This window comes from Sceloporus occidentalis, unplaced genomic scaffold (assembly GCF_023333645.1).
Source record: "Sceloporus occidentalis isolate IW3139 unplaced genomic scaffold, rSceOcc1.0.p SCAF_95, whole genome shotgun sequence".
Taxonomy (NCBI): Eukaryota; Metazoa; Chordata; class Lepidosauria; order Squamata; family Phrynosomatidae; genus Sceloporus; species Sceloporus occidentalis.
In genome coordinates, this window is record NW_028317075.1 from 1200938 (window position 1) to 1223882 (window position 22945).

At 37.7% G+C, this 22945-nt stretch overlaps 1 protein-coding gene across 1 annotated transcript in view; it reads right to left on the bottom strand.

Moving 5' to 3' along the window:
• Positions 1-22691, bottom strand: part of LOC149284300 (neuronal acetylcholine receptor subunit alpha-7-like) — a 40521-nt gene extending 17830 nt beyond the window's left edge. The window contains exons 1-6 of the mRNA XM_089496885.1: positions 22595-22691; positions 19505-19644; positions 13444-13488; positions 12861-12970; positions 2783-2862; positions 453-620 (exon numbers count right to left, since the gene is read on the bottom strand). Of these exons, the coding sequence (XP_089353011.1) occupies positions 453-620; positions 2783-2862; positions 12861-12970; positions 13444-13488; positions 19505-19644; positions 22595-22691 (640 nt within the window). The remainder of the gene's footprint in view (positions 1-452; positions 621-2782; positions 2863-12860; positions 12971-13443; positions 13489-19504; positions 19645-22594) is intronic.
• Positions 22692-22945: the final 254 nt, after the last annotated feature.

Consider the following 22945-nt stretch of genomic DNA (forward strand, 5'->3'; position numbering starts at 1 on the left):
TAAAAAGCAATGACCTGTATAAATTTGTTTTTAATTATTAAGTGGTACGTACAAGAGTACAGTTAAGGTAACTGCAAACTGAAACACAATGGTGTTTGCTCTCTTGGGTTACATATTCTTTAGCCAATTCGTTATAACATATATTTGTCATATATTCTTTTAATTTGTTTTATTGGCTACAATACCAACATATAGTTTGTAAAAAACTGTCAAGCCAAGCAAGTCAACAATCTGATAGGGATCCTGCCCTTGGGGCATACTGGAAAGAAGGTCAAGTAAATCAGGTTTGTAATAATCATCACTGGACAAATATATCTGCAATTTAGAAGCCAATGTAATTTCTGTAGAAGACGCAAACAGATATATAGGCTCAATGTATAGCGCCACAAAGCCTTAAGTGTCAGCAGTACAAGCTCATGGGTTTCATCCATCCAAATATGTTCTAACCTTACCTACTAGATCCCATTCTCCATTCGAAATGTAATTTGAAATATCAGCCTCTAGCATCTGGAGATCTATCAACCTGCCATTGTATGTCCATGATCCAAATTTTAATTTGCATTTTTGGACGTCAAAAGGAAACCACCGAACATCAATGTAACAAGTACTCTTCAAAATACCTGAAATATAAAGTGGAACGCATAAATTAAATATTCAAGAACAGTGTAATTAATTAGATTTAAGCTTGAATTAATTATGAACTTCCATTTTGGGTATTTGATTTAATTATAGTTTAATATATCATATACCTTTTTTGTCTGTTAAACACTGTACCACAATAATGATACATCACTATAATATTATATTATATATGTAATATTTTCAGGGTATAGGAAAGGAATGAGATGTGGCAGATAGTAGAGTAAATGGAACGGAGACATCCATATAATTGACAGTACAAGGCAAGGATAAATACGCATAGATTTAATTAATATGATCACAATATATTGTTGATCCATGGATGAATACAGTCGTGGCAACTGTATTCACCCATGGATCAACAATACAATGTGATCATATTAATGATATCATTGATCATATAAATGATGTCAAGAGGGATGAAGCAGACAAAGAAAATGATTGATTGTTATTTTTCTTTCATTTTCTTGGACCAAGAGTAGCGAGGGGGATAGGGATGTGCGCCACCTTTTACAACTTTTTTATTGTGATTTCATTAGATTGCGTTTATAAGTAAATTACTTAAATTATGTAAAGTCTAATGCTAAATTAAGAGCTCAGTGCAATTATCATATTACATTTGCATTAATGTACATTAGATAAGAGGTTAATATGTTATTTTCCCGGTTCAGTGAATTACACAAATAAGAATATTAAAATATTACCATTGGTGTGTGTGGATAAATTCTAATGTTTTGAACAATAAAAACACACAGCATGGTATTTGTCATCACATGAAGCATCATATCATTTCTAGAGACATTTTTGTATTCATAATAACTTAATTAAATCTCTGTGCAATGCATCTACTTATCTTTATGTACATTCAAGTACGAATTTTCTTAAACCCTGCAGAACAGATAGATTATAAACTCGTAAGAGCAGGTATGTTGTGAACTTTAATGTAATTGTTAATTTTAACTATGGCACTATGGGATTAATATTATAAATGAAATGTGATGTAGATTGTTACCAGCTCTAATATCTTAGATAAAACCAGGCAGATCACTCAAATCTCTTCATAAAATTTTGCAGAAAGCTGAAGCGCACAAGCAAAACAGAAAACTGAACAACTACTAAGAAAGCGGAAACATTTTATGATAAATTATATTTTTTATGATAAATGATAGTGTAAAAATTAGAGATTCAAATCTTTTTCTTTCAAAGAGCGTTTTGTATTTCTACTTAGTTACAAGAAAAAAAATTGTGCCATTTAAAATATGTACATATTTATGAATCCAAGATGTTCTTTAGTCTCAACATCTTCACTATTTGCACTCTAGTACACACTGTTGTATAACTGTCATGTTATAAAAATAATAAAGCAATGGCACAGTGACTTCTGACATAAGGTTTTACATGAGACTTGGAAAGGAAGGTTATGATACTTAAGGAACCTCAGTTGGTTGTACAAACACCATCCTTCTTAATACTTTATTGATATTGCAAAAGTTCTTTGTTATGAAGTATGCATTTTGGCTGAAAACACAAGGATCTGCAATAGGGTGGCTATTCCTGGGGGATAAGACAAATGACAAATGATGTATATCCAGAAAGATATAGATATTCTATAAAGGTTTCAATGTGTTGCAAAATGGTGTGTAGTGCACAGAATAGAGATGTACAAGGAAGGGATAGCAACATGTATAGTCCAAATGTTGGACAAAAGAAAGGATATACTAGAAGCATAAAGTATTTGTAAAGCATAGAAGTATGTTTTAAAGAAGGTGTAATCCTCGGAGAAGAGGCCATAGTTTAAAGCTTTATGGGGCAGCGTCAGAAGAAGGACAGATCTCCAATACCTTGGTACCACAATGGAAGAGCTTCCCAGGAAAGTAAATGCAATGTTGTTGTTGGCCAGACCTAGGGAAGCAGACTTAGGGGAGCAGACCTAGGGAAGCAGACCTAGGGAAGCACAGCAGTTCAGTACATCATTGCAAAAATGGAATGCAGACCATGAAAGCAGGACTCCTAAATATATACAAATATCTTTGATTGGAGTGGTCCTTTAAATATACTGAATGATGAAGGGTAGGATATGGGATGAAGTTGCATGAATACAATTAGTCAAGCTAGAGAATAAAATTAAAATAAACTATTTTACCTGGCGGAATATATTGACAGGCTCCTGTGAAGTTCACCAAAACATTAGTGTGAAAAGTTGCATCAAATCTTTCATCTGCACTAAAACAGAAGCACACACAGAGAAGTTAGATGACATACAAATTGATGGTTCCTGCCATTAAATGTGTGACCAGATTGGCAATGCAGGACTTACTGATGTTGGTAATTTGTCTCAATTATTGTATTTGCTCGATTATAAGACAACCCCCCCACATTTTTAATATTAATTTAGGAAAAAAGAAAAAGCCTAAATATAAGACTACCCTGTAGGAAAAAAGTTTTTCTAGTAAACTATTTTTTTCATATTTAATAAAAACTATGAGAAAAATGCATTTCTTTTTATTTCCTTTTATTTGCCAACCTGCCCCCCAGTTATGCACATCTGAATTTTGGTCTTATAGTCAGACCTCTATTTGAGGTCCGATTATAAGACGACCTTGAATATAAGATGAGAGGTATTTCCTCTGAAAAAACCTTGTCTTATATTCGAGCAAATACGGTACTTTATTTAAAGATTTAATAAATATATGTCTATGGATTTACACATGCTATTACAGGCAATGTGCCAGCATACATGTCAAAAAAGAGAAAGGGGGTAAAAGACACTGAAAAAAAAGAGAGGGGAAAAAAAGTGCAACATTGCAACTAGCATCCATAATAACTACCTTCAGATATCCTTGGTGCTGGTAAAGTGCGCTTCATTCACTTCAGTTTCTTATTTTACAACTGAAAAATTTGATGAATATTTTCAATTTTCTCCTATACCGTTTTTCTATCCCTGGTTTGAATAATTTATATTATAACATTAGGGTTTTTTTGGAGAGTGACCTTCTGCAAAATTAATATCTATGTGTTGTACTTCAGACCATGCATGGATATATAGATGTTTGGATGGATGGAAGGTGGCTCTATCGATGACCCTGTGTTTGGGAAGAGGTTTTTATAGAGCAGTATCACTGATAAAATACATCACAAATGTTGCATTCCTTAGCTTATTAATGATTATCGTGCTATCGATTTTGTTAAAGATTGTTAAATATTTTTTAAGGTCACCCAGGGTTATTCAAAAGTTTTAACCAAGGCCTGCTAAAATTGAAAATACTAACAAGAATACTATACATAAAGAATATTAATGGAGTTACACTCTCTATATCCTCCGTAGATATTTTAGAGTTTATGACATATTCAGTATGTTAGACAAGTATTTCTCCTTACAGGAAAAACAATGTCACTTCACTAACAAAAAAAGATTGCTTTCCAGACTAAGGACACTGAAATTCCTACAGCAGCCCCTGAGGCCACCCAAAAAATTCACCAGGCACCCACTAAAATAGAATACAGAAGACCTACAGAAGACTGCTGGAGAATAAATGGGAAAACAGTGTTACTTAGTAAACATAAAATAAATGTCTATGATAAGAAAGGGGGAAAAAAAACAGTTAAAAACCCAAACATCTCCTGTTTCTCCGTCATCTTTGTCTTTTGGTTTTGGGTCTGGAAATTATATATTCTTAACATTTGCCCCCAATAACTACATTAATGTAAACAAGTACAAACAACGTACCTGGATTATACTCATGAGACACACAAATGATTACCTGGCACTATGGATACTGATAGTGATTATTTCTTAATTTTCTTTATATTAAAATTTTCTTTTTCCATATCAATTTCATCTTTCTTTATTGCCCCAAAATATTACTATAAACCTACTGTCCGTAATGCAATATCTCAGTTTAAATCACTGTACAATAATACTGATAAAGCCTGCAAACCCATAGGGCAGGCTGACATAAAGAGATGTGGGGACAGGTTTAGTTATATTGGCGTTAATAGCTTTAGTGCAGGGGTCAGAGAAAGGTCAGGAGTTAAAAAAAAAATAAAAAAAATGTTATATAAGCTAAGTGGTGTTTGCGCTTTTTAGCTGCCTCGCGCTGTCTCGCGAGTGCCTCGCGCCGCGTTTAGGTGTGCCTCGCCCTATCTCGCGCTGCGCTATGGGCGGGAAATGTACCGTATTTTCCGGACTATAAGGCGCACATAAAATACTGAGAATTTCTCAGAAATAGAAAGTGCGCCTTATAATCCGGTGCGCCTTATATATGAACCCGACAGTAAAGAGAGGGGTTCATACAGGATCCTTTACCTCTATCGTGGGCGGCAGGGGTCGGTGGCGGCATACCACAGCACACACCATGCTCCTCCCCCCCGTGCGCCTATGAATTTATTCTTCACTTGGGTTTTTACAGTATCCATAAATGGATTGAGCATTACGGCCACCGTAGTCAGGAGCCACACTGAGTGATACTTACAGCTCTGTGCGCAGGATCCTTGCAATATATCTGTGCTTTAGCGTTAACTATACCCACTACCCCAAAAAATGCCTCCTGTTAAGAGACATGCTTATGATGCAGGTTTCAAGCTTAAAGCTATAAGTTATGCAGTAGAGCATGGAAATAGGGCAGCTGCAAGAGAATTCAACATTAATGAATCCATGGTGCGTAAGTGGAGAAAACAAGAAGATGCCCTCCGCCAAGTAAAGAAGACCAAACTGAGTTTCCGAGGAAACAAAGCAAGGTGGCCACAGTTGGAGGACAAAATAGAACAGTGGGTTATGGAACAGAGAAACGCAGGTAGAAGCGTCTCCACTGTCTCTATTCGACTCAAAGCCACTGCTTTAGCACGTGACATGGAGATCAAGGACTTTCGAGGAGGTCCTTCATGGTGCTTTCGTTTCATGAAAAGGCGTCATCTCTCCATTCGCATCAGAACTACTGTGTGCCAGCAATTACCAAAGGATTATGAAGAGAAGCTGGCCATTTTCCGCACCTACTGCATAACCAAGATAAATGAAAAGAATATCCAGCCAGAACACATTATTAACATGGATGAGGTTCCCCTCACTTTCGATATCCCCGTAAACCGTACTGTTGAGAAAACAGGGACCAGTACGATATCTATACGTACCACAGGAAATGAGAAGTCATCTTTCACTGTAGTTCTCGCTTGTCAGGCTAATGGCCAGAAACTACCACCCATGGTAATTTTCAAGAGGAAGACTTTGCCTAAAGAAAATTCTCCTGCTGGTGTCATCATTAAGGCTAACCCAAAGGGCTGGATGGATGAGGAGAAGATGAGTGAGTGGCTGAGGGAGGTCTACGTCAAGAGACCGGGTGGCTTTTTTCACAAATCCCCATCCCTATTGGTCTGTGACTCGATGCGCGCCCACGTGACCGATACTGTCAAAGCCCAAGTGAAGAAAACTAATTCGGAGCTTGCTGTCATCCCTGGTGGATTAACCAAAGAGCTCCAGCCGCTAGATATCAGCATCAACAGGTCATTTAAAGTTAAATTGCGAGCTGCATGGGAGCATTGGATGACAGAAGGTGACCACACATTCACCAACACAGGGAGGCAACGCCGTGCGAGTTATGCCACTATGTGCCAGTGGATCGTGGATGCCTGGAAGAATGTATCAGTCTCCAGTGTCATCCGAGCTTTCAGGAAGGCTGGAATCACCACTGAAGAGCCTAGCAGCAGCAACGAGACCGACTCGGATAATGAAGAGGAGGACCCCATGCTTGATGCCGAAATCGCCCAACTGTTCAACTCCGACACTGAAGATGACGGATTTGATGGATTTCTGGTGGAGGAATGAACTGAAAAAGTACGGTAAACGTTTTGATTTGCAATTACAGCTGAACCAGTTGCAAGTTATTGTTAAAAAGTGTAATAAATTTTGACTTGCAGTCTGAGCAATGGTTTATTTAACGGTAATGTGCTGCGCCTTATAATCCAGTGCGCCTTATATATGAAACAAGATTGCTTATAAGGCGCTCATAGAAAGTGCGCTTTATAATCCGGTGCGCCTTATAATCCGGAAAATACGGTAACTATAAATAGAGGGCTCATGAGGGGGCTTTTTATTTACCTGGCGAACCGCTGAGCCGACACTGCACTGTCCTTGAGGCTGGTGAGCAGTGGCAAAACGGTAAGCTGAAGATGGAAGACTTGATGAAATTGCGCCCTCCCACCCTCCCTTATGTTTATATTTGTCTTTTATAAAAAAATATATATATATATTTATACATATTGTCGTGGCTTTTATTAGGGTATGGTTACCCTATAATTTAATGGGGTGAACTGATGTTTAAAGTTATGCCAGCTGGCTTATAGGGCGGTTGGCAATAGGTTTTTGAGTTAGTATGTGCTCTGGGGCTTGTGCCAAGGGCTCAAGTTTTTTGGTTTATATGTATCGGTTATAAGTTACAAGTTATATTGAAAGTTATTTGTATGTAATGGTAAAACTAAATAAAAGTCCACGGCCTGGTTCATCCAAAATATGTTGTTGTATCTTTATTCTTGGTTTATTGACATATATGTTTCTTTACATACATTTGAATTAGGTCCCCTACAGCTTCATGACTCTGCTGGCAGTTCATAAAGAAAAATTCTTTTAAATCATTCTATAGATAAAAATGAGCTTTAATATGCCAATATATTTTGTAAAGATGTGGTCTGTTGGCAAACCACATAAAGAAATGTCTTTTCAAGATCCCTTATTTTCTAAAGTACGTGAAACAAAACATGCATAGCTCTATTCTCCTCTATAAAATAAATGATAAAAAGGTGCAATTCTCTTATCATCTTGCTTGTTCTAAACCAACAGAGACTTTTAATGCTTCAATTGATTAACTTCATGAGGTGCCTGGCACGTCAATTGTCGTCAAGGGGTTAATTTTAGAACTGTCCTCACATTTCTCCTCTTGTGACGCTAAACACAGGTACAAGGTCCATAGGGAAAAGCATATTTTAGAAAAGGATATTTTATATTCAAGCTTTTGAACATACATTTGTTTTGGTTGCCTTCTGCTGGAACTGTATTTTATTATTAGTCTTTTAAATGCTGTTTGTAATACATTCCAAACTCTTTCTTGCTTGATAGGTAACGCAAAACTTGTATTCATTAATACATATACATTTATTATACAGTATTTCAAGCTAGAGTGATGCTATCAAGCTAAATCTAGTAAACTGATGATTTACCACTTCTTTTCCAAATTAGAAACTGTAAGGTCTTTTTCTGACAGTAATAATCTTAATATACATTTACATGTAGTCACATTTAGGTAATGGAGCTTAACTTCAGCATCAGCATCTAAATGCGACATTGTAATGATGTAATTTTTTCAAGTTTTCAAATGAAGAAATAAGCACTATTTACTTAGTTATTTTTAGTTGTTTTTACTGTTACCGGTTTTGTCTACCATCTTTTTTCATCAAGACAAGTTTTTATGGTCATTGTGAATGTCATAAAAATAAATGTTATAAAAAGCGCAACCAACAGGTGCGGTGCACTTAGATGCAGAAAGTATGTGCAATTTTACTTTGCAGAGCAATTTAGATTTTCTTTGATGCAACTTTCATATATTTGCCACAAATATACAATACTTCCTAAGAAAGCGAAATCCTCTGGGAGGAGAGGGTTGTCATCAAGGCCAGTGGGGAACAGTTCCCTGGGTTGCTCTGACTGGATGAGGGGCCACTGATTAAAGCCCCTTTCATTTTGTGAAACTCCACATGTAGACACTGTGAGCGAGAGTCAAGCCCTGGATGCTAAAAGGAAGGGCTGCATGACTGGGCCTAGATTAACAGCAAGCATGCTGGACAGGATTTAGGGGTCATGTAAGGGACATCCTATGGGGTTCCTGGACCTGTTGGGTGGGATTTTGGCTGTCTATTTAGGGGACCGTTTCCCCGCCACTGGTCAGATACTATTGACCAGCGCTTTAAAGCAGTGAATCCCCGCCCTCCCCATATTTTTCCCCCTTCTGTATCTGACGTTCGTTTATGGTGGATGTTCAGAGATAGGTATGCTATGTTTTCAATTGGTTGTTATACCAACATTTACGTTCATTTCAATTTCTCCACGGGTTCAGTCCCTGGGGAACTTTCAAAGGGGTAGGGTGTTCCGACCCAACGGTCTCCGTATGGTATTTGGCGGGGTATGTCTCCAAAATGTTATTTGGTTTTACATGTTATTTATGCATAACCAATCTCATATTTTCTTATTTTATTTTCTTGCATTTGTCACAGTAATAAAGCGCTGTGGCCTTACACTTTTCCAACAACCTCATGTCTCCCGTGTCTTATTGATGTGTTTAGCTGTATGTTATATATAGTGTCCGAGTCATGTGTATGTGTGTGTGTGTGTGACTCGAAGTCTCAAACGTCAGAAGTGAGCCTAAGGTTAGTGGAGTCTGGGAGAGGGGAAGAGAGGGAGAGAAGGAGATCAGGAGAAAGTGTGAGTTTATGTAAGTTTATGGGGGGCACCGAAGAAATACTGTACATAGGCAGCACTAACCCTAGGCTCACCCATGACAGTATAGTCTTGCTGGTTATGTCACCAGAATACTCTGGTAACAGAGTAGTCCAGAAAAGAGAGTATCTTTCTCTAGGCCATCATTAATAATGTCACAAACAGATCACTAAGGGAGCTCAAATGAAGTTCCTGTTATTTATGTAAAAAATATTTAAATTTAAATAAATATCATATTCTCTGTGTGCAGATAAAATAAATAGATAAAAAAAAATATATATATATGTATACACACACACACACCGGTATATAGTCCCTACTAGAAATATGTAACTAACTGAAAATAAATATATACATCTTGTATCTTAAATAGAGCATGTATTATTTATGGCTCAATGAGCTATTCATGACCTTCATACTTAACATAAAGCCTGATATGATTTAACCAGTGCCACATCTCATATGCATTCAAATTACAATTGCTATTAAACCTTCTGCTGCAAATAATATGCTGGGCAAATGATCTAATAGAATCTGAAAGCTGTCCCCTTCACGCTACAGACCACAGCTGCACTGGATTCTTCAGTTTGCTGTATATTAACCATTTCGCACCATCAATTATGTCCCCCCACCCCCAAACATTATGGTTAAACAAATCTTGTAGAAAAAAGCTTCTTGGAAGACCTCAGTATATTTGCGTAAATATACTGTGTTCAGTAACATTCTAATGACTCCGTTAGCTAATAAATTCTAATACATTTTAACTATGATGCAACAGTTTTTCTGTCATCATAAACATTTTTTATGAAAAGCTTTTGATGCACCAAACGTGCAATAGTATAGTATAGTAGGTTGAAAAAAGACTTCAGTCCATCAAATTCAACCTTTCACACATACCCACTTCTAAAGTATTAAAGTTGATCCAAGGCAAAAAACCCTACCAATTATGCCACATCAGATTACTCCCTGGATCAACTTGCTATCAAGGTCTAGTATCCCGTTAGCCAACATATTTCACTAACAACAATATTGCAGTTCCATTACATTCTTCTTCTTTCCCTCATTATTATTATTATTAGTAACAATAATAATAAAATTAGTAAGGGTATATTTTAATAATAATAATTAACATGAATGGTGTTGTTGAATGACTAAAATAAAATGTACACACATATACCTATAAGAAAAAGCTTCTATTTCAAAATAAAGGCAGCAAGGGCAAAGAGAGTAATGGCAATGAGCCCTATTAGTCTGTGTCTGATCTGAACATTGCAGTTGTGTATTTGTATTTGGCCGACGGAAAACTTTGTCCAGGTGGAACCAGGATTCAATACGGGAGAACACTCCCTTTTTACATATATGGGTAATCATAGAGACTGAAATACAGAAATGTCTACACAGAGACACACAAAGAAGAGTACATATAAATAGACCAAACACAAAAACAATCATAAACACCATCTAGAAACACAATGTGTAAATAGGTGTAGGAACCAGCAGGTATAAAGAATGATATTTAGCAGTAACAGCAATATCAGTCACTGCCTATTTTCTTATGACAACTACCTACAGATTTCTCTGATTTGTAGAATCTCAATCAAAATTCCTTTTCTTTTTATGGGTGTACCTCATTTCACATAATACTTAAAACCACTTGAGTGCAGGGGCCACATCCAGCCCCGGGGCCAACTCTAGGTGATGCTATAGCAGCCGAAAACATATTCAGAAGACAATACATCCTCTATCCAGGTCTGTACAATAATAGTTTAACAAACAACAGAGTGTTCTGTGTAAGGAAGTATTTTGGTCCTCCACGGCATGAAAAAAAACTTTGCATGTGACAAAGTGACTTTGCTGGAAATATAAACTGGGTATTTGGCTAGCAGTTGCACCTATCCTATGTAGGACATCATAAGCAGAATTAACAGAAATGTGTTTTTTAATGTTCACTCAACTTGTTATATGTTAATGCCAACAAGTATTGCTTTGAGTGTATCAATATGGTTTCAATGAGTTCCCTAAACAAACAATACACGTAATTTGCGTAGGGACTCTAAACGAGTAAGAGGAAAATCACAAATGAACAAAGACATAACGAACCTGCTTTAAACAGTTGTGGAAAAGTTAAAATGAGGGGACTAAAATTTAGCTAAATGGCAATTAAACCCAGTTTTGAAAAAAGCATCCAAAATAGCGCATTTTTACTTAAACAGCAATGGAGTATAAAGTCTAGAAACATGTTGTAAAAGTAGTATATTTATACTACTTTTACAGAAAAAAAATATTCTGTACTATAGGCATTGGCCATGTTAGAGATTATTTTTTGGTTTACTGGCGATTTATCTTATAAGCTTTTTCTAAAGTAAATAACACTAAGAAGTTAAGAAATTTGAAGCTTCATCTTAAATATGTAATTATGATAATGGGACCTGTTTGCACAGAAGTAGATGCTTTTAGGATTTTATTGTATAATTCTGTGCCTCAGGACAATCTCCATTAATATCACAGGATAAGGGAGCCTTTTATGTTGGTGGATTAGTTCTAAGCCTAATATCCTATCCAATATTACAATTTCTTTGTATGTTGTGACATATAAAAACCTGGCAATGACTTTGCATTAAAAAAACTGCTTTCAAAACCAAATACCCACAACTGACAGTAGGGTTTGGCAAAGGTAGATCACACAAATGGAAGCCAGTCCATATTTGCTGCTCACCTGGGCAAACTCTGTTGTTCCCTATATCTTCAGGTACTATGGCAGCTGTGGGACTGTTATGGGTCCACAGTCTGAGACCAAGTTTGCTGAGCTTATGTAGAGGACTGGGTGGCGGAGGAGGACTTGTGGTATAAAAACAATGAGGAACATAGACACCTCTATTTTCTTTACATTGATTATTTAATTCAGTCCTAACTGATAAGCACCCACATATTAAGCTCATCTATGATGCCATTCCACTTCAAGCACAGTAGACGCCACAGGTACTTACAGTAACATAATCAAAGAGTTTGGCCAAGGTTAAGTGCAAGAGACGTCCCATACTATGTGTGCTGTCCTTTGTTATTATAGGTTTAATTAATTTATAATTAAGTTAATTTTGTGGAGCATTGTCTGTGTATATGATTTTCCGGTGTTATTCAAATTCAGTTAAGACAATGAATTCAGTTTTTGCCAGCATATAGCCGAATGATATTAGGAAGTCTATATGTAGGCTTGCTCCATTAATACTTGTACCATGTTATATCTCAGACTTATATAGCAACAAAAATATTTTTTTGTATGCATTTGTGATAAGTATCATTGCAAATCTGTTGTTTTGTAAATGAAAAGAGTTAAGTGCTGTTATTTTAAGGTTTTTTTGTGCCAGACCCAAGTTTCCCTGAGGATTGAGGCTGGTAACACTCACCTTACTGGGTAAGAGCTGGAAGAGATGTGATATGATGTCATATCCCACTTAGAAGGCCACATTGTAGCTAAGTATCTACCCCACAAGAGCACCAGGAAGAGGAACCCATGTGTTAATTGTATACATTGGAATAGAAACATATTGTAGATAAAAACACACAGAGCGCAAAGGGAGAAAGAAAAGTTGGGGCAAATAGATAGAATAAAGTGTAATTCTGTAGCTTGTTAAATCATCAAAAGCCCCCTCTTCGATATTATCAGAAAAAAACTGATAGTGGTTTCTATCACTTATATGAATGCTTCATCATAGCAGAATGTTGCTAGTAGTTTGCACTTTACCTGTTATATAGGAGTATGTCTGGGACCCATATCTGATCTGATGGAAAACGAAGGGTTTGAACTCCAGGAAACTCTGCCTGATCCCATGTCAAATAGACATCATTCCAGTACTAGAAAAAAAAATTATATTTACATTGAGTTGTTTTGTAAAAAATCACCACATTTGACTCCATAAGTTGTATGTATAAGGTGTATGGTGCAAAGAGAAGAGAGGAGGAGACATAGCGAGAAGACATGGTGGAGGTAAAATAGTTAGCTCTATGTTTTTCTTTATTTCAGGGTTACACTTTTTGAGCAATACACATGCAATGCACAAGCTGTACTTATCTACTTAGCTCTGTTTTTTGCAAGTAGGCTGCTTGAGGCTGCTCTTCTAGCCTCAACGTACCATTCTACCCTATAAAGCAACCAGGCTACCAGTAAATAGTGTCCAACACCTTAGTATAATTGTTCAACCAGCTGCACACACAATAGTAGTATGATTCATACTTTAAAATGAATCTAAACCCGTTACTTCATTGTTTGAAAATAAGACTTTTTGAAACATAAGAAAATAGTTACAAAACAATAGCCTACTACTTACAAACTGAAGCCATGCATTTGTTACTAAAACTTGATTCTTTTCATCCTAGACAGAATATGGAGAAAACAAGAAATGATTATTATTTTTATAGAACGTAAAAACAGACATCATTGTTTTTATACATGACTGTAAAGTATTATCTGATTTACCATCAGTGTTATTCTGGAGAATGGAAATGTTATATATAAACAAGGTAACAAATCAACTTATGTAACTGTATTTTGAGAAAGCATCCTTCATGTCATATTTCACTGTAAAAGAATAAGCTTCCTTGTTTTGATATTGTTTGAGAGAGGCATGGAAGCTTTCTAAGGAAAGAAACACATATTGGAAGTTAATAAAAATATAGCTTCTCCTCTTCAACATGGTTCTTTGGAGACCAATTGCTTCTGTACCTTCCTACATAAATACTACAGGAAGAAATGAAAGATAGCTTTGACTTTTTTTGTGTGTGTTTAAGGGTACCTACAAGCAGGGCAAATAGAAGTGATCTGCCCTCTCTGGGGTACCTACAAGCAATGGAAAGAGATGGCTATGGATCTTTGTTAGGTTGTAATGCCCATGCAGGGCATTGAATGAAGAATGTAAATTCTTAAATATCACTAAGGGATGTTCAAGAAACGGGGAGAGTATAACTTTAAAAGCCAGAACTGAATGGTATCAGATGAAGGATGAGATGAAAATAGTGTAACGAGAAGACTTTTTATTTTACTTTTTTACTTTTATTTGGAGGAATATCCGTGAGTACCTGTATTCTGATTGTATAAACAACAATAGACACAATTCCTTTGTTAGCTTATCTCTATTTCACTTGTGTTTGTAAGGCCTACCGTGAGTGTCTACTTAATATTGATAATAATACCTTAAAATAGATATACCAGATTTAGTATATCTTTAAACATAACATCTGTACCAAACAAAACATCTACCGTATCTTCTGGACGATACATATGTATATTTATCAGATGTAATACACAGGTCAAAAAAATACTACAGCAGCCTTTTTAGCGCAATATCCTTTCTGTGTTTTGGTTCCAATCCAGTAAATGTGACACTTATTATTCAAAGTATGGTATGAAGATCATAAAGGGCAATGATAACATAGCACATAACAATCCTTTTTTCTTCTTTTCACCTAAAGATTTGTATACAAAACTGCAGATTTCTGTTAACGGTTTACCGATTTAAAAGGCGTGGCAGACAATAACAGCCAAAACAAACACAGTTCAAGACAGTTGCATTGTGAGAGGAATTAACTAAAGTAGTCCACATTTATTGTCAATTTATTTTACAAAGGAGTAATTCATTACTTTATTTTGCTACGGGGGGTGGTATAGCGGTGAACAGTTAAATCAGATATCCCCTAAATAACTTTGGTCTTAGCAAGACAATTATTTTTGTTCTATGTTCATCCTGAGCACTGCACATGTATATTTAGAGTTATCGTCAATTTTTTAATCTGCCTTGTTTTGAATATACTAACTCCTTTAGCATCTGTAATTAATACAGGACAACATATACAGATGCCTGGTTTCTGGAAGTCCAATATTGGTAGGTATTACCAGTCTCACCTCAGAAGCTATTTGATCTTCTTCCCTTGTTTTACAATCAGATTCTGGCAACCATCAGAGTACGAATACTACCGGTATATCTCTTTGGACTATAGTGATTACCACAAATATGGGTGCATATCTTACGCATTTTCTTTTAGACATTGCTTTATTTTGAGTTTAAGTGTTTTATTTGAATGTAATTATAGGTCAATAGATGTATCCCCCCATAAGGCCAATAGAGGTATCTCCATATTTCCTGAAGTAAGGTAGTATGTAACCCTACAGAAAATGCATTAATCCGATTTCAATACATTATTATTTTAGGTTGCCTATTATAACTTCTGAATACCAATTTTAGCTGGAAGTAGGTAACCTTGAGAGCCAAAGCTCTCTGGTAAGGAATCGTTTGGTGGCCTTCAGCCTAAAGACATTTGGGTGACTCAAACCTCATAATGTACAACAAGATTTATTTTGCCTCTTTTATCCAAGTGTTTCATGTGAAATTGAATTTTTTATGTTGTAATTTAGAACACAGATATAAAATATAGAAAATATTGCCTTTGACATACGGTACCTTTATACACAGCTTTGGTGGGCCTTTAGTCTCTAAGATTACCAACAGTAGTAAAGATGTAAACCTGTCATTGAAACACTGAGAAATTTGCACTTTGGGAGAACTTTTTATCTGTGCCACTTCCTAATATAATATCTGGTGTTATGATACCAATATTTTTACTGAGGTGTGTAAGTAAAAGTTAACAGAGCATCTTGTAAGTCACTTAGTGTTTATTGAGTTTACTTTGAACTTATTCCCTAAAGTAACATTCTGAAGGTTAGGCCGCAGTGTTCTGATTCCTATCAGAAGTTCACATAAAGAACACATTAGCCAGCATTGGACAATTATTTCAGTCCTATGATTCACAGTTTGGTTGAAGTGGATCCTTATATCTGGTGACATATTGTACCTATCAAGCACATTCTGTACACTTTAGCAAAACTAGCTCAGTTTTAATCTTTCAAAATCATCAAGCTCCATACACACAGTAACGATTGTACATGAAACACCAATATTTCTTTGGAATGACTTTTAATGTTAGAAATAGTGGAGGTGCTAGCTATGATTGATTTTATCTACAGAGTTTACTGAGGAATTCGGTGTACATGGAGGATTGGAGTCTTTGGGGTCTGCTCTCTAAAAAGTCAGTTGAGTTTATGTTCTGGTTGGCTGACCAGACTAACACAGTTAACACAAGGAAAAGCAACTTGAATATTTAGTATACATTCATATATATGTGTGCACTCTACTGCACCAGTGAGCCCAAATGGCGAGGCGATACATGAGGTAGAAGGGAAAAGTAGCTCGTTTTTTTAAATTACAGTTTTACTTTCAATTCTTTAAACCCACTTCATCCTAAGTGCCCAGTATTTAGCAAGTGTGAGCGGTACAGGATGGGCGCTATGCTTCTCCAAAGGGTTACTGTTACTGTTACTTTAACCCATCCTAGTCGACAAGAGGAGAGGCATAAATGGACTTGTGGTTGCAAGAATGCAGGGGGGTCCTGTAACATGTGTAGGTAGCTAGAAATAAGGGGGTGAAGGAGGTAGTGTATGTATGTGTATGTGTTTGCATGTATATGTGTAAGTGTATGTTACAGGGAGTGTTTCTTAGCATATGTGTGTGTGTGTTAGGGTATGTGAGAGTGATTATGTGTATGGGGGAGAGGGGGGCAATTGTCGGCCCCTCCTCTATTAATAGGGGGTCCTGGTGACCCTTGTTTGATTTCTTCAATTATTTGTCCTTTTTAAGTATAAAGTGTCCTCATAAACAACTCACAGATTAATTGAGTGTAAGTGTATGCCGTATTGGCTCGGATATAGGCCGCCCCCGTATATAGGCCGCACCCTAAAAGTTTGGTGCTTTTTTAAAGAAAAAGTTTTTTTCTTTAAAAAAGCACTAAAAAAACCATGCTGCCACTCTGTCTCCCCCCGAGATATGCTACCACTGTCCTTCCCCCCCCCGAGATATGCTGCCACTGTCCTCCCTCCCCGAGATATGCTACCACTGTCCTCCTCCCCCCCCCGAGATATGCTGCCACTGTCCTCCTCCCCCCCGATATATGCTACCACTGTCCCCCCCCAAGATATGCTGCCACTGTCCTCCCTCCCCGAGATATGCTGCCACTGTCCCCCACCCCCCCGAGATATTCTGCCACTGTCCTCCTCTGCCCCCCCCGACTTACCGGAGCAGACTCCCGGGTGTCTTGCGGGGCCGGCGGGGGACATCTACGCAATACGCGTATTGCGTAGATGTCCCCCGCCGGCCCTGCAAGACACCCGGGAGTCTGCTCCGGTAAGTCAGGGGGGCGCAGAGGTAAAACGCATCGTGCGGACGGTCCGCACGATGCGCTTAGACAACCTCCCGTGCCGGCACCCCCCCCGTGGGAAGTGCTGGCAGGGGAGGCTGTCTCAGCGTATCGGAGAGTAGGATGCAGGTCTCCTGCACCGCTGCGGGGGATCTGTATCCTAACCCCGCTGCCTGCCCGGCGCCCGGGACTGCATGTCCCGGGCGTCGGGCGCTAGACCCCGAATATAGGACGCACCCCCACTTTAAAGACTTAAAGTGGGTGAAAAAAGTGCGGCCTATATTCGAGCCAATACGGCTTGAAGGGCAAGCACCAGCGAGATCCCCAACCTTTTGGTAGCACCTGCTGCTTTTTTCAAGGGATGAAGGCGTAAGCAGTGGGCATGTTTTTCATATATATATATATATTGATAATTCAAAAAAAAGGTGTCAGTTGCCATTCAAGTCAGTGCTTTGTTAAATAGCAGATTAATGATTTCACATGGAAGACAACAGATAATATGTGAGTATTTCACATTAAACATTGCTGTGGACAAAGCGATGATGATGTTATGTAAAAGTCTTTTAAATAACAGATGGTATTGGTATGGATTTGCACACATGGAAACACATTTCTAGTGGCAGACAATATCCACCTCCTGGCAATAATACCCCATTAAAGGCTTATCTTTCAATTTGCTCGGGCAGTGAAATATAAACATTATTTCTGTTTTAAGAAGCTGAAATAAAAACAGCACTTGTTTAAAAGGTCAGATATAGTCTCTGAGCGAACAAAATAAATACATTACATCAAACATGACTTAGCTCTTATTTAGCTTTTCAGAATTGGTAATAAAGCATATGACATAAATGTTTTTAAGTGTGTTGTTGAATGAGCTACTATAGTTGTGACTCTTGGAGTTTCCAAACTGATGCCCGCCGGGGCCAGCATGGCCAGAGTGGGCCCTGACTGGACTCCCGAGTAGGGCCAGGCTTTTGGCGCCAGTTTTGGTGGGTTGGGGGTGGGGTTTAGGGGGGAGTTACGTAAGGGGTTGTGACACAAGGTTTAGGGACATTTTGTAGTCACCTTACCTTGTGTTGTTTGTCCTGCCCTCCCTCCCTGTTTATTGAGGTATGTTGGGGTATTTGTGTTATGTTGGGGTACTGATGCTGTCACAGCCAGGTATGTAGATTACCAGGCATCTAGGGGGTGTGAATGCTCTGGGGGAGAGCATTTGATGGGAGGTTCCCGGTAGGTGGTGCTGGGAGCCTCAGGTTTGAGTTTGGGCATCTTAGTATATCTGTCCCTGTGTGGTGGTTCCTAGTTTGCCTGGTAGGCTTGATGGTCTTTGTTAATTATTTATGTTTATGGATGTTATTTATTATATTTATGTGTTCAGTTGGTAGTCTTTGCCCTGTTAACGCAACAAGGTGTTGGGCCTAAGGTTGCGTGGCATTGACTTGGTTAATAAATAAAATTGGCTGTGGCCTTTTCAACCCAAGTTTCATGTGTCTGTCGTTATTGGGTTAAAGTAAATTGAGTGGGGGCCTGGCCCAGAGATTGAGGGTACTTCAGTCAATAAGTGTACATGCACAAATCATACCACCAGTCTAGCCATATCTGAAAATGAAGCTTCAAATCAGTCTCACATACCTCCTCTAACAGGAGGAGTGAAAGGTTATGGAGTATAGTTTATAGCCTAAGGGAAGCATTCTTATTTTTGTGTGCGCAAATACCAAGCTGACAAGAATGCAGTCAATAAAATAGAAGTGATTTCAGTGTGGTTGGCTACACTCCACAGGCACAATGATTCTTCTCTCAAATGCAAAATTTTTTTTTCATAACCATCATATTAACAGTATAATCGACTGTTGACAAACTCAAAAACAACACATGTCCTAGACCCTGAAACCAAATGGCAGTGATGGCGATATCACAGCTTTCATGATGGATTTGTAAGCCAGCATCATTATACTATAGAATATATACTGCTCGCAAACACAGGTCAGTGTGACAAGTCCAACAATATCTTGACCATGTTTTGACATCACATCATATTCCACTTGTGTGGAAAGATTTAGATAAAGGGTTATTTATTTTGATTATTCAGATTTGCAAGGGGAGGCTTTGTCATAGCAAACCTACACACAAATGGCCTTTACTCACCACATCAATGATTTGAAGCAATGAAAGCTGCAGCTCTACCAGTAAAGGCTCAGAATCATTCACTACTGGACGCTCAAGGCGATTGTAATTCCGAAGGAGATCTCTGTAAAGTTTCCTTTGGTACTCACCCTGATGAGACTCTATATGTGGGGGAAAAACAAACAGTGAGTATAAATATATATATATAACTCGCAGAGGAGCATCGGTGGGGGGTCTACCTGTAAAGCCCCACATTTTTAATTAAGAGACTTAAAAATTAAATCAAATCTTTTACGCATTCTAGTGTTTTAGCCACAAAAAAGATGAGTAATCATCAGGGTAACAAAATTGAAAGTGTAAAACAAGTAAATGATCTGGTAATTAAAATTCACTTAACACTCATCAGCCCGAAAAGGGATCTTATATTTATAACTTCTCACTCTCCAAAGTGCAAAATATAGAATCCCACAGGTGCGTTCCCTGTTCAACTCTGTCATCTTGAGAGCAACTTCATAGACCTCTGGGTTTCCTAGGTTGACAGAAGTTCAAATAAGTTGTTAACCAAGTTGGTGCAGCCACCCAAAGTTAAGGTGAATCAAGTTAGGTCTCGAGAACCTCTTATTTCAGATATTAGTATATCAACCCACTGGGTTACACTATAAATTAAAGCCAATCAGAAATCATCTATGTGTTACGTATCGCTAGCGTCATACGATCTTATATTTCCTGTAATAAAAATTGCCTACACGACTAGCCCAAGGTTAGTAAGAAATGCATTTGATTTCGTTTATATGTTAAACGGGAGTACATACGAAAGTACTCTTACCGTATTACATGCTTTATGAAGTGTGTGCGTGGAACTAAGTAAAAGAAATTATTGTATATAATCAAAGTTGGAAAGCAAAATTCTGTAAAAAAAAAGGACATGAGTGGGTTCTTATTTCTGTCTTGCCAATTTTTTCAGCAATTAAATCTGTTGAGCCATAAGACATAACACAAGATATAACACTCCCCCATGCGAAATATTCTTCTTGACTGCGTTTTTGTCGGTGAACCACAAGGTTTTATTACCTTTTACTCACTTAGAACATTGTGAGCTTGTGTGGGTCTAAGCCATGCTCTTTAATGCAAGTTGGAGTCTAAGGAATAATCAAAGAGAATAGAACACTGCAGAATATGGCACTAAAAGTGAATTCCCACCTGTTTTTATTATCAGACAAAAAATACTTTTTTGAGGACTTTTTAAGCAGCTGCATATTAGCCATTGGTATGTGTTTTGGCTCTGTTATCTTACCCAATGTACTAGAAAAACACCGTGACTATCATACTGCCTGTGGTAGAGAATAGAATGGTTCATACTCAAGCTAATAAAAGTCTATGTAGGAGGGGACTCGGTTAACATTTCCATAAAATAAAATAACAGCCTCCAGGTCTGCAGATAAAGGAAGTTTAAATTAAATTACATAAAACCAAATTGTTATCAATACTAAACTGCATTTCTGTATACATCACTGTATTTTGTGCCCAAGGAGAAAAATCTTTAAGCTTATCGAAGTCAGATGTCCTGGCTTACAGGAGAGATGTTCTCTCTCTCCAAAATCTAGTGAACCTGTAAATCCAACTGATTCCGTATGACAATGTTTTTAGAATAGGACATTTATCATACCCTGCCTCAATTATTCTAACCCTACTTAAATTGGAATGTACCTCCCATACATGTAAAGAGCAGCTCTGGCTTAAACTGTTAAATACGGAACAATTATCATGGCAACCAATGATTACACCACGTTTAAAATTTTACACGTATAAAATAGACCACAGGCCTTAATTGGCTCTATTCTATATATATTTTTTTTTTCCTAATGCTATATCTGTTAATTGAGGAGGTCTGCCAGAAGAGGGAACCGCCAGGCATTTAGAATGGCCATGTTATCCTTGGCTGATGAAGGCCCCACATTTAACTGGAAGCACACGTTGATGACCATCAGCCATATTGCGAGGTTGCTCTTTCTGCAAGCATCTCTCTGAAAATGCCAAGCCAGACGTTTTCACTCAAGCGCACAACAGCCAGTCTGATCGAAACTGATATTGCATTTGCCAATGATGCTTATAATTAAGGGAGGAAATTGTGGTAAAATGTTTTTTGGGTCTTTTTTTTATATATTCTTCCATTTTTGTATTCTCCATTTCTTGTCTAATAACAAAAAACATTAAAGAAGAATGCAGATTGCTCTTTGGTTCATCAGTCAGCTGCAACACAGATTACAACTGAGATCATGTTCACAGCAGGTAACAAATTCTTCCATCCTCATTTAATTTATCTGTATTTGCTTTGTGAAGAAACAAAAATTCTGTATACACTGAATAAAACAAGACAAGTCGATTGTAACCACGTTACTTTCCTAGACAATATAGTAATCAAAGAGCTATTGCTATCAAAGAGCTATGACTGTTGCAGCTTCAATTTTCTGGGCTAGGCTTAACTCCCCATTAACCCCAATAATGACATCACACACCATTGAATATGGATAAGAAAAGGCCACAGCCAGTTGTATTTATTAGAGTCATTGTCACGCCAAAACCTGAAACAATAAACATAGATGCGTTAACAAGGACAATGACTCAAAACACAAACATGTAAATATATACAATAAACACAATAAACACACCAAGCTTGCCAAGTAATCCAGGTACCATAACCAAATACCACTTAAGGAAGGGACATACCACCAGCTGTTACCAACCACTCACTTACCACCACATTAACCCCCTGGATACCTGGCAAGCTGCCGCCCCACAGACTGTGACAAAACAACACAAACCAACAAACAAAATAAAGGGAGGGGCGGAGGGACACGCAACCAGGTAAGCTAACCACAAGAATGGTTCCTGAGCCCGGGAAAACAGCCACTTATATAATCTACCCCCATTCCACCCCCAAATTTCCCGCCAAAAAGCCGCCTCCTCCTCCGCACAACAGTCAGGGCCCACTATGCTGGCCCCCCGTGGGCATCATTACTACATAATGGCAGTCTGATATGGGCCATAAACAAATTAAAGAAATGTCATATTTTAAAGCAACAAGCAACTTTATTCTGCTATAGAAAATACCTGCTACACAGTTAGATAAAGTTGAAGGGGGTGCAATTAGGCAGGACCTGGGCTTGTGAGTCAATGTGATTTGGTCAATTGCACGAGGTATGAACATGACTCCTAAGATGTTTTTTTCTTAAAAACATTTTTTTTTTGTAAAATTGTAATTCCATTCTAAAACACCAAGATATACTGGTGCCCGGCAAACATACTGATCTCTTAGAAAATTTAATATCGGGGGGAGGAAAAAGGGACAGTAGTATTTGAGCTAAAGAGACGTACTAGAAACCCACTGTGATTAAAAAAAAAACACAAGCACCCCCTTACATGCATATACATACAGCAGTGATACTGCTAAAATATCTCTCT